Genomic DNA, 13,263 nt, shown 5'->3' on the forward strand with positions numbered 1-13,263 from the left:
AAATAAGTTCTTTTCTGGTTGGCTTCGTAACGGAGTGCGCTTTGAGGTGTACAACTCATGTTTTGTGTTTGTCATTTAACATCAAGGAAGATAACACAGAAAACAGCAGACAAATTACATGCGAGCCTCTGCCAACGGACTTGTACAACGCGTCACGGAAACTTCAAAAAAGCCGAGAAGACTTTCACCACTGGAGTGCAATAGTAAGATCTATGCTTAAATGTTTTCCTTTGCATTGTACTCGGTGATCTAATCTATCAGTATAAAACCGGACACAAGGTTATTTATGATGTATGTTAAGTCTTTTTTGTTTGGTGTTCATCGGCGCAAATTAAACTGTACTCAAAGTAGTTTCGTCACGGTAAAAGAGGCTGAGGGAAGAAAGCTTCTTCAATCGAAGATTTGAAAATGTAATTATATGGCCTTTCATCCGACACAAATAGGACCAATAAGTTTAAATTTCAGTCAACAACATTTACTTTTCTGGAATAACCTCTCCACCTGTTAATGCTTAAATATCGAACTAGCTTAAACATACGAAAGAACATTTTGTTTTAGATTTAGGAAATTAATAGGATCATAATTTTATAAGCGCTAAAATCTAAAACAAAAACAAAAACAACAACAATAAAAAAAAAGACAGAGCAAATGATGTGCAGTTCTTCCATTAACACAAATCACGTGACAGTGAGGCTCCAAAAGGGAGGATCTGAGTACACCATATCCCGTTAATTTTTGGCCAAAATATCTCATATTCCGTCAATGCTATTTCAAAAGTTGACAATTTTTCTTCTTGATATCCCGGGACATCTGTTTTAAATATCCCATATCCCATTAGTTCCCCCCCCCCCCCGCACCAAATATCCTGAATCCCGTTAATTTTTTACCTAAATATCCTATGTCGCGAAAACTCCTAACAGGGCCTCGATGTAGACGCTTTTCTCTCTACAACCAAAACTGAGGTTCAGCTGTTAACTATTGTTGTACACGGAGTTAGGGTAGACAGGATAACAGATTGCTCCTGGCAATCTCTTTGTAATGCTTTTTCCTTAGACTCCTTGCCTACATTTTCCATGCAAAAACGGTGGAACGTGTGTTCCTGATTACAGCCAAGGACTGTATGTATGTCGTTGTCCCATCGGTTACCATGGAAAAAATTGCCAGCTGTTACAAAAAGCTGCGGGTAAGTAAACCAAAACAACAACAACAACAACAACAACTATAAATACTTTAATACAACTGCAAGTACATGACAGTCATTATTGTTAGCCACTTATTCTGTTTAGTTTAGTTTAATGAGTTCTTCACCAAAATGCAGGAACAGATAAATTCAAATAGATAAACAACTAACTTCAAATAGGCAAATATATTCATTATTTTAATATAAACTAAGAATTGAAAAAAAAAAAAAACCAACAGATTTAATCACATAGTGCCAGGTTACTCAACATTTTAAAGTTATTAACTGTCTTTCATAAACAATGTAACACGTTTTTGAACGGAATCAAAGGAAAACAATAGACTTGCGGCAAATAACTTTTTTGGCGAAAAAATTAAATAGCTGAAGCTCTGGCCTCTTGCGGCTATTGGCAGGATAAAAGGACTACTCTTACGGACTTTCGCGCAGTCTTTGGCAGTTCAGCATAGGTAGAGTCTATGCTCCTCTTTCTGCCGCTCTTTGCATCCACGCATTGAGTGTCGTGGGCACTTTTCTTGCCTCAAGCTCGGCGTTCGCATGCAGTGCGACCTGAACTGAGGCTGAGTTATAAGTAGAGGGGTTTTCAATTGAGTTTCGTAAAACCAAAACCAGTTAATCACTCTAAGCAATCGCAAATAACAAAGGCAATCCAGTGAGCCAATCAAAACCCGAAGTACTTACATGTAGCTGAGGCAAAGCGCGGGAAAACGTGTGAGCGAGTCATGATTGGTACGTTTTGGTTTTACTTCTGATTGGAAAAAAATGGCGTCAGTTTTCAAGCCAATCATGTAGCTTGGTAGATGCAAAACCAATTCGTTTTGGACACTCAAATGAAAACCGCTCTAAACGGGCTTAAAAAGACGCAGAATCAATTCTGCGAGTTTCAAACGTAATAACAGCTAATCTAGAGTACGACTTTCGAACAATTAGGCCTGGGAAAATACATTAGTGAGCCAGGACTATCATGCAAGGATATCGCAGACAGGCATGTTTACTCACAGGGGAATGGTGAGTACTGGATTGCACCTGATGGCTCTAAAAACTCGTTCATAGCTTATTGCGACATGGCAACTGACGGAGGTAAGCGCGTATTTGTATTATATGATTTCAGACTGCAATATCAAACGTGTATGAGGTTAAATCAAGAGAAAATGAGGGGAAATTTTCCCTTGGTTAAATGTATTATAAAGTTACTGATAGCTGGACCTAAAAACAGCAAATAGTATATAGAAATCGTTTGTCATAGCTTGAAATTATGTCATTAGTACTCTTGATTACCAGCCGCTGTTCAGGAAAGGAGCCCGCGCTCCTCTCCTCATCTCGGGGATGAACGTAGACCAGACACGAGGGAGCGGCGGAAATCGAGCCTACGTCCGAGATAAATCAGTAAAATAAATAAATAAATAAATAAATAAATTAATTAATTAACTTTGTTTCACGAGGGTAACACACAACAGTCTTACGACTGACAAACCCGTGGCCCTCGAATTCCCGATCGAATTGGAATTTAGAAATGTTGATTTTTGTGGAGGGAGGAAAACCGGAGAACCCGGAGAAAAACCCTGTAAGCAAGGCGAGAACCAACAACGTTCTAATATGCAAACTCAACCCACATATGGCACCGGGTCCAGGATTTGAACCTGGGCCACGTTAGTGGGAGGCGAGCGCTCTCACCACCGCGCCATTCCTGCTCCCCAGTCGAGAGAAGGAGACAGAAAACAACATCCAAGTGGAGAGTCACGAAAGAAAAAAAAAAGCATTTCATTGGTATCACTAGATTTACCAAAGCAGTACATTTATTAATCTTATTAAAGTAAATATGATTAAAGATATGATAGGTCCACACCAGCTATTATGTTTCTACTAAATGACCCACATAACAAATAAAGCATGTGAGTATGTATCTCTTAATTAAGACTTCAGTCAGTGACATACTTAAATTAGTTCAAAATTCGAAAAAACATAGACCCCCAAACAATAATTTCCTGGAGTGAAAAAACAACAAACAAAACAAAAAAATTAAAATAACCCATAGGTGCTAATAACAACGAGGGGTGATTCAAAACCGGAGAAACAAGAAAAAAGTTCATATCTTTTAATTTTCTAGGTGGATGGACCTTGCTGAAACGCTTTACTATTCCACAGAACCTCACGGAATTCTGGACAAAGACCCCTGAGTATGTCACAAGTTACAGTTCTATTTTAAACTATGAGGATAATTTCCTGTTCGTTTCGATTAGAGCCATCGAAGAACTAAGACAAGCAGTCAACATCACACAGTTGAGATTTTACTGTTTCAAGAAGGAGCAAGGTAGCCTTGTTCACGTGATGACAAAAAACAACTCCGCTGGCTACCGCGTACTTGATTATTTCTTGGTTAAAGCGAACACTCGCGCTGCGGCGTGCGGTTCGTTCGTCACACTCCCGGATGACAACTCAACGCTGTCACAGAACTGCGCTAGATGGGGACACAACGGCGAATACGCCGAGGTCAACGAGTGGAGTCATTATTCCCATAATGGTGAGTGGAGGCTCTATCGTGAAGCCATCCGTTGGATTGGACAGAGATCGTTTTCTTTAAGTCCTTTTAAGCAGTTTTGGTGTGATGACGAAGCTAATCAGAACCCAGTCTCACCGGGCGACACTTGGGAGATCTATGCTCGTTAGGTTAAGAGCTTTAAGACTGCTGAACAACGTTAGAGAAAGACCTGTGAGTGGAAACTCTACGAACCTGTACGTGATTGACCAGCCCAGCCAACAGACATTCCTCTCTTAGTTAATCAGTCAAAAAAAAAAAGAAAAATAGTTAATGATTCTTAAAGTGATAGCTGTCATAAGTCAAACGTATCAGGAATCAGTTCAGAAAATAGTCCGTTGTTAACACTAAAATTAACTAAAACAGTTGCATACGAGCCAAGTGGCCCGTCAGACCGGAGCTTATCCCGGTTTCTGGCTGTAGCATGAAGCGACTGGGAATATTTCTACTACCCTCTGGTTGGGATGCTAGTCCAGCGAAGTTTTACCCCCTTTAAATTCGCCTTTACCCATTTATAAACCAGGGTGGAGAGAGGCACTGTGAGAGTAAAGTGTGAAGACATGATTGATCATCGCAGTTAAATCTCATTGGTTCTGTGATTTGTTGCTTGTATTCGTTGATAGACACGACGGTGTGCACTGGGATTCAATGCTCTAAAGGAAGTCATTCTATATTTTTAGCTTGTAAATACGTAAAGTTATATAGGTTTTGGGACTACAGCCCTTTATAGTGTCCAATAAAACAATTAGACGATTCGCCCTCTTTCTCTAGGAGCGATGTACTTTCTTTGAAATAGCGTCGCTGTCTATTTCATTTCAAAAAAATTTTAACGAAAACTGTAGCTGCTTGTTAACAGAGGCTTATGCAAAAATAAAACATTCATCCCATTAATTAGTCGGCGTATAATAAAACCAAAATGTAAAAAAGGCTTTCCTCGACATAATGATGCTAAGCTTCATGTAGATATAAGCTTAATAAACGATATTTGTCATGCAATGTTCATACAATCTTTTGGTGAATTTTTCATTTTTTTAAAGCTGCTACCTATGTTACATCTATTTCATTTCGGTTGCCTCCCATGCCAGTCCACCCATAAAATAGTTAGAATGGTGTAAAAAATGACAGATTATTAATTTTGTTAATATGTAGTGGCGCGTTGAAAGGAGTTTCGTTTAATCAGCCTTCAGCTTGTTTGCTTTTCTACAGACAATGATATATATTGTTCCAGTAGTTTTTATTGAATTCTACTGTTGTCCGTTCTAAGTTATATTAAATCTCGTCATAAAACGGTGCTATATCAATTTTATCTCTATTACTATTAACTGTCATGATACCCCAAAGCCTATAGAGGTATTGCAGTAAGTTTGTGCTCAAAGAAATAACTGTAGCATTAAAAGCACACACGGTTTCCAATGTCACTGTTTTTTCCAAATTAATAAGTTCCCTTTCTGTTGTTTTAATTGTACTAAACTTCTTGAATTCTACACAGCTTGGGCACCGTGTTGTCTGGAGTCTATTTTCTGGATGGCCTTGCATCGAACTCTCTTACGCGCTTCCTCTTGCCCGATGACGAAGACTTCCTTAGTTTCGCGATGAAAGTACAACTTTTTTCTATTGCAACAACATTTGCACAGCTTGCTGAAAATAAATCGAAAGCCTACACGAAAATTATCGTTGAAAAACGAGTAAATTGCAGGATTGAAGGCACTGTTAGCATATAGGAGAAAAATTGCTACGAACACATACGTACCGCTACAGATCATTTCGTTCGAGTAGTAAGAACAAAATACCCAACCAATCCAATAAGGAAGAAAGCAACAGTAAAACGCAACTACTATCATGGCAACCATTTTAAGAATACGTTTGCTTAGCCGCACGCTGTTGCGAGTTCTGAACGAAATTCGCATTCTGGGCGCTTTACCGGTACGCCACAGTCGAATAGCAATTGCAGCATACAAGGCAACTACAAGAAGCAATGTTAGTACAAGCAGTGATAAGAAAAACAAATACCAAATACGCCAGTTGTTGAAAAAATGTCGAGTTTTACAAAACAGGTTTCCGTTTTTCTCCAGCAAGTTGGCGTAGTAGAACAAAGGCACGCAGTAGACAGCTGACGCCAGCCAAGCCATGATTATAATTTGGCGGGCTCTTATCACCGTGATTATCTTCCGGCGAGGATAAAACACCGCTAAAAAACGATCTATAGCCACCATGGCAAGATGAATGATTGAAACGTTCATGCAAAGCTTCTCGAAGTAGTTGGTGGTTTTGCACAAAAATATACCCAAGTGTCCTCCAATAATCCACTGACCATTGACGAAGATTCTTGTGATTCTCTCCGGTGTACTTCCCAGTGTAAGCAGTAGGTCACCGGCTGCCATACTGACAATGAGCATGCTGTTTACTGTGCGGAGTTTTCCATTGATGTTCAGTTTGAAAGCAGCTATGACCAAAGAATTGCCGATGATAGAAAACGCGACGATTACACCATAAGCCATGCATTTGAAGCCTTTTTCAATCGCTGAATTATTCTCTGGGTAGAGACCGGGAGAACTTGGATCTCCACCGGTTTCATTACCCATGGAGTCTTCACCCGACATCAATTCCCAACCGGAGCGGTCTACTTCTATTGATTTCTTCGCTGGACTTCACTTTCCTTTGGGTTCAAGGTTCCTGTTAATTCATTTATCCCCTCAGGGGGTCAGAGAAAAACAGCTAACAGTGAAATTTCCATTTTATCAACACAATGGTTTTTGTCAAACGCACCCGGTATCAGCATCTAGCTGAAAATTGAATAATGTATTCTGTTTAGTCTTACCTCTATTCAAGGATAAGGATTACCTGCAAAATTTGAATTTTCGTTAATTATTTGTATAGACAGAAATTTTAGTATTCTACCAAAACCAATAAAACATTTAATATTCGGCTTCAAATATGTAAACAGATAGATTTTCTTGGAAATGGTTTGGAAATTATAACCGTGGACAAAAGTTGTCATATGACGGGAAGCTACAGATCTACAGAATATATCATTCAATTTTTTCGCGTTCGCTTGGGGATCATGTTCTCAACAGCGCAAAAGAGGTTCAACAACCAAGAGCATTGTTATCACTAAGTTTGAAAATTGACACCTTTCATTGCTATAAAGGACGGACAAGAGATATTCATTAGGCAATCATTATATTTGTGCACATCACCTCTTCAAAGCAGTTAGCAATGATAATACATCATTTACGTTTTCTGTTTCAAGAATCTGGTGTTTTAGTTTTCAGAACGGCTGCAAAACTTCATTTGCTTGTCATTCGACTCTAACAATAACAAAACATTAACATGGGCAGGTGGAACTATAAAGCAAGCGACTTTCCTCCTTATGGCAACTAGAATTAAGCGGACAATTTTCCTCCTTGTTGCAAGCTCTGAACGGATGTTTTCGTCAAGGCAAAAGGCTTGAGAGTATGTAGTTTTCCTCAAATTTCAATGTTTGTCCTGTTTTATACCGAACGGAAGACACTTCTAATTAAGGCACTGAAAGCTCTCATATTGCGAGTGTCAAATTTATACCTACAGATTGACATTTTGACGTATTAACTTGAAGAAAGAAATGTTGCAGAAAGACAGGAGAAAAGTTCTAAAAATGAAACATAAAATTATCAGCATGTTGCCTTTTATGAATAATCAAAGATTTCTGGATTTCTGGATTTCCTCATTTTTAATAGGCCAATAGGAACATCGGGGAATTGGAGAATTGAAGAATTGGAGAATTGGAGAATTGGAGAATTGGAGAATCGGGGAATGGGCAAATCGGGGAATCAAGGAATCGGGGAATCGGAGAATCGGGGAATCGGGGAATCGGGGAATCGGGGAATCGTGGAATCGGGGAATCGGGGAATCGGAGAATCGGGGAATCGGAGAATCGGGGAATCGGAGAATCGGGGAATCGGAGAATCGGGGAATCGGAGAATCGGGGAATCGGCGAATCGGGGAATCGGAGAATCGGCGAATCGGGGAATCGGGGAATCGGGGAATCGGGGAATCGGGGAATCGGGGAATCGGGAAATCGGGGAATCGGCGAATCGGGGAATCGAGGAATCGGGGAATCGGCGAATCGGGGAATCGGAAAATCGGGGAATCGGGGAATCGGGGAATCGGGGAATCGGGGAATCGGGGAATCGGGGAATCGGAGAATCGGAGAATCGGAGAATCGGGGAATCGGGGAATCGGGGAATCGGAGAATCGGGGAATCGGCGAATCGAGAAATCGGAAAATCGGGGAATCGGGGAATCGGGGAATCGGGGAATCGGGGAATCGGAGAATCGGGGAATCGGGGAATCGGCGAATCGGGAAATCGGAAAATCGGGGAATCGGGGAATCGGGGAATCGGGGAATCGGAGAATCGGGGAATCGGAAAATCGGGGAATCGGAGAATCGGGGAATCGGGGAATCGGAGAATCGGGGAATCGGCGAATCGGGGAATCGGCGAATCGGGGAATCGGAGAATCGGCGAATCGGCGAATCGGGGAATCGGGGAATCGGGGAATCGGGAAATCGGCGAATCGGGGAATCGGGGAATCGGAGAATCGGAGAATCGGAGAATCGGGGAATCGGGGAATCGGCGAATCGGGGATTCGGCGAATCGGGGAATCGGGAAATCGGAAAATCGAGGAATCGGGGAATCGGGGAATCGGCGAATCGGGGAATCGGGGAATCGGGGAATCGGGGAATTGGGGAATCGGGGAATCGGGGAATCGGGGAATCGGGGAATCGGGGAATCGGGGAATCGGGGAATCGGGGAATCGGGGAATCGGAGAATCGGGGAATCGGCGAATCGGGGAATCGGAGAATCGGCGAATCGGCGAATCGGGGAATCGGGGAATCGGGGAATCGGGAAATCGGGAAATCGGGAAATCGGCGAATCGGGGAATCGAGGAATCGGGGAATCGGCGAATCGGGGAATCGGAAAATCGGGGAATCGGGGAATCGGGGAATCGGAGAATCGGAGAATCGGAGAATCGGGGAATCGGGGAATCGGCGAATCGGGGAATCGGGGAATCGGGAAATCGGAAAATCGGGGAATCGGGGAATCGGGGAATCGGGGAATCGGGGAATCGGAGAATCGGGGAATCGGGGAATCGGGGAATCGGGGAATCGGGGAATCGGAGAATCGGGGAATCGGAGAATCGGAGAATCGGGGAATCGGCGAATCGGGAAATCGGAAAATCGGGGAATCGGCGAATCGGGGAATCGGGGAATCGGAGAATCGGGGAATCGGGGAATCGGCGAATCGGGAAATCGGAAAATCGGGGAATCGGGGAATCGGGGAATCGGGGAATCGGGGAATCGGGGAATCGGAGAATCGGGGAATCGGAAAATCGGGGAATCGGAGAATCGGGGAATCGGGGAATCGGAGAATCGGGGAATCGGAGAATCGGGGAATCGGCGAATCGGGGAATCGGAGAATCGGAGAATCGGGGAATCGGCGAATCGGGGAATCGGAGAATCGGCGAATCGGCGAATCGGGGAATCGGGGAATCGGGGAATCGGGGAATCGGGGAATCGGGGAATCGGAGAATCGGGGAATCGGCGAATCGGGGAATCGGAGAATCGGCGAATCGGCGAATCGGGGAATCGGGGAATCGGGGAATCGGGAAATCGGGAAATCGGGAAATCGGCGAATCGGGGAATCGAGGAATCGGGGAATCGGCGAATCGGGGAATCGGAAAATCGGGGAATCGGGGAATCGGGGAATCGGAGAATCGGAGAATCGGAGAATCGGGGAATCGGGGAATCGGCGAATCGGGGAATCGGGGAATCGGGAAATCGGAAAATCGGGGAATCGGGGAATCGGGGAATCGGGGAATCGGAGAATCGGGGAATCGGAGAATCGGAGAATCGGGGAATCGGCGAATCGGGAAATCGGAAAATCGGGGAATCGGAGAATCGGGGAATCGGGGAATCGGAGAATCGGGGAATCGGGGAATCGGCGAATCGGGAAATCGGAAAATCGGGGAATCGGGGAATCGGGGAATCGGGGAATCGGGGAATCGGAGAATCGGAAAATCGGGGAATCCGAGAATCGGGGAATCGGGGAATCGGAGAATCGGGGAATCGGAGAATCGGGGAATCGGCGAATCGGGGAATCGGAGAATCGGCGAATCGGCGAATCGGGGAATCGGGGAATCGGGGAATCGGGGAATCGGGAAATCGGCGAATCGGCGAATCGAGGAATCGGGGAATCGGCGAATCGGGGAATCGGAAAATCGGGGAATCGGAGAATCGGGGAATCGGGGAATCGGAGAATCGGAGAATCGGAGAATCGGGGAATCGGGGAATCGGCGAATCGGGGAATCGGCGAATCGGGGAATCGGGAAATCGGAAAATCGAGGAATCGGGGAATCGGCGAATCGGGGAATCGGGGAATCGGGGAATCGGGGAATCGGGGAATCGGGGAATCGGGGAATCGGGGAATCGGGGAATCGGGGAATCGGGGAATCGGAGAATCGGGGAATCGGAGAATCGGGGAATCGGAGAATCGGGGAATCGGGGAATCGGGGAATCGGAGAATCGGCGAATCGGCGAATCGGGGAATCGGGGAATCGGGGAATCGGGAAATCGGGAAATCGGGAAATCGGCGAATCGGGGAATCGAGGAATCGGGGAATCGGCGAATCGGGGAATCGGAAAATCGGGGAATCGGGGAATCGGGGAATCGGAGAATCGGAGAATCGGAGAATCGGGGAATCGGGGAATCGGCGAATCGGGGAATCGGGAAATCGGGAAATCGGAAAATCGGGGAATCGGGGAATCGGGGAATCGGGGAATCGGGGAATCGGGGAATCGGGGAATCGGGGAATCGGGGAATCGGGGAATCGGGGAATCGGGGAATCGGGGAATCGGGGAATCGGGGAATCGGGGAATCGGGGAATCGGGGAATCGGGGAATCGGAGAATCGGGGAATCGGAGAATCGGGGAATCGGCGAATCGGGGAATCGGAGAATCGGCGAATCGGCGAATCGGGGAATCGGGGAATCGGGGAATCGGGAAATCGGGAAATCGGGAAATCGGCGAATCGGGGAATCGAGGAATCGGGGAATCGGCGAATCGGGGAATCGGAAAATCGGGGAATCGGGGAATCGGAGAATCGGAGAATCGGAGAATCGGGGAATCGGGGAATCGGCGAATCGGCGAATCGGGGAATCGGGGAATCGGGAAATCGGAAAATCGGGGAATCGGGGAATCGGGGAATCGGGGAATCGGGGAATCGGGGAATCGGGGAATCGGAGAATCGGGGAATCGGGGAATCGGGGAATCGGGGAATCGGAGAATCGGAGAATCGGGGAATCGGGGAATCGGCGAATCGGGGAATCGGGGAATCGGGAAATCGGAAAATCGGGGAATCGGGGAATCGGGGAATCGGGGAATCGGGGAATCGGGGAATCGGGGAATCGGAGAATCCGGGAATCGGAGAATCGGGGAATCGGAGAATCGGGGAATCGGCGAATCGGGGAATCGGAGAATCGGCGAATCGGCGAATCGGGGAATCGGGGAATCGGGGAATCGGGAAATCGGCGAATCGGGGAATCGAGGAATCGGGGAATCGGCGAATCGGGGAATCGGAAAATCGGGGAATCGGGGAATCGGGGAATCGGAGAATCGGAGAATCGGAGAATCGGGGAATCGGGGAATCGGCGAATCGGGGAATCGGCGAATCGGGAAATCGGAAAATCGGGGAATCGGGGAATCGGGGAATCGGGGAATCGGGGATCGGGGAATCGGGGAATCGGGGAATCGGGGAATCGGAGAATCGGGGAATTGGCGAATCGGCGAATCGGAAAATCGGGGAATCGGAAAATTGGGGAATCGGAAAATCGGGCAATCGGGCAATCGGGCAATCGGGCAATCGGGCAATCGGGCAATCGGGCAATCGGGGAAATCGGGGGAAATCGGGGAATTGGGGAATCGGGCAATCGGGCAATCGGGCAATCGGGCAATCGGGCAATCGGGCAATCGGAATCTCTAAAAGAGGTAATCTTTAAAACCGGGGAATCTCTAAAAGAAGGAATCCTTAAAAGGGGGAATCTTTAAAATTGGGAAGCTCTAAAATGGGGAATCTCTGAAAGGGGAAATCTCTAAAAGGGGGAATCTCTAAAACGGGGGAATCTCTAACTTTTTTACACTCCTCAGGTTTTACTCACTCCTCATCACTCGTCTTTCTCACCTTTATTACGGAAGTTTTTCTCGACGGAAGTTAAGATTTATGCAACTACAAATTGATAAAGTAGAGACTGTAACAGATGGTGAAACGGAAAATTCCTCAACTGCAAATTGTGCACTGTACGGCGAGATGTTAAGTTTGAAAGCTTTTCTTTCGGTTCTAATTTTTGTGATTTTTGCGGTTTTTCCACGATCTGCAAAAACTAGTTCCTGCAAAATAAATATCCCGCGGAAATCAGATCTAGCAAAACTTTACTCCACAGGCGAAGTGATACATACAGACATCACGAGGAGAATCTTGCTGTTGTAATTTATTTCGTTCTTTCGTTCAGAAACTAAATGATGAAATGAGATTCCCCCTTTTAGAGACTCCCCATTTTAGAGATTCCCCGTTTTAGAGATTCCCCTTTTAGAGAATCCCCGTTTTAGAGAATCCCCGTTTTAGAGATTCCCCCTTTTAGAGATTCCCCGCTTTAGAGATTCCCGGTTGTAGAGATTTCTCCTTTCAGAGATTTGCCCGTTGCCCGTTCCATTCTCCGATTCCCCATTCTTCGTTTTAGAGAAAGCCATTTTTAACAGGCGCCGTCCATACTTCGCCGGAGGAATTTGAAAACGAAGTTCCACTCTGAAAATGCATCAAATGTTTTCCGTCCACATTATGCTGGAGGAATTTAAAAATGCAACAATCAACGGACATTTTGGATTTGTGTTCGAGGAAAACTCGGTCAAGGAGATCGCATGGTTATCGGGAAACCATCGTTTCTGAAAAACTTTGTTTTCAACATGTTTTCTGTCGACAAAATAACAAAAAGGCGGCGTTTTTAAAATCCTCCGGTTTGAAGAGCGTTTTCGAAAAGCTCCGTTTTCGTGACGGATTAATATGGACGGAAAGCCAAACCGTGGAAATAAAGCTGCGTTTGAAAATTTCTCCTGCGTAGTCTGGACGCTGCCTTAATCACATGTATGTCATGTGACGTTTGCTGTCCTACACCCTAAATGCCTTGCAAGAAAGAAAGGTATTCACTATTCTGGAGTTACAAAATTGATGCTTTAACGTTATATTCCTTTGTGAAGCAATGTTCTTCCTGCCCTGAGTGCCAGAGGTTTTTCTTCCGCGGTTTCCGGTGTCGGTCATGTCTCTACTGTGACCTGCCGAAGCGAAGCGAAATATTTCCGTCCGCCGCGCGCGAAAAAAAACCTCTTGTACCCAGGATATGTTCTATTTGCGGGCGATACAAATTTGTCGTCGTCTGTTGATTGCCATACACAATATTTGAATAAAAAAAATCGTCGTGTCACAACGCATGGAAGACAAACAC

At 45.3% G+C, this 13,263-nt stretch overlaps 1 protein-coding gene across 1 annotated transcript; it reads right to left on the minus strand.

Annotated features, from left to right (window-relative positions):
* Nucleotides 1-4,996: 4,996 nt before the first annotated feature.
* LOC145469567 (galanin receptor type 1-like) lies at nucleotides 4,997-6,534 on the minus strand. Its single transcript, XM_081453321.1, has one exon. The coding sequence runs from the start codon at nucleotides 6,332-6,334 to the stop codon at nucleotides 5,216-5,218; it is 1,119 nt and encodes a 372-aa protein (XP_081309447.1). The 5' UTR covers nucleotides 6,335-6,534; the 3' UTR covers nucleotides 4,997-5,215.
* Nucleotides 6,535-13,263: the final 6,729 nt, after the last annotated feature.

This window comes from Orbicella franksi, chromosome 2 (genome assembly GCF_964199315.1).
Source record: "Orbicella franksi chromosome 2, jaOrbFran1.1, whole genome shotgun sequence".
Taxonomy (NCBI): domain Eukaryota; kingdom Metazoa; phylum Cnidaria; class Anthozoa; order Scleractinia; family Merulinidae; genus Orbicella; species Orbicella franksi.

Bases quoted from the DNA above. Each gene is read 5' to 3' on its own strand.
- LOC145469567 (XM_081453321.1), bottom strand. From the start codon at position 6,334: ATGTCGGGTGAAGACTCCATGGGTAATGAAACCGGTGGAGATCCAAGT.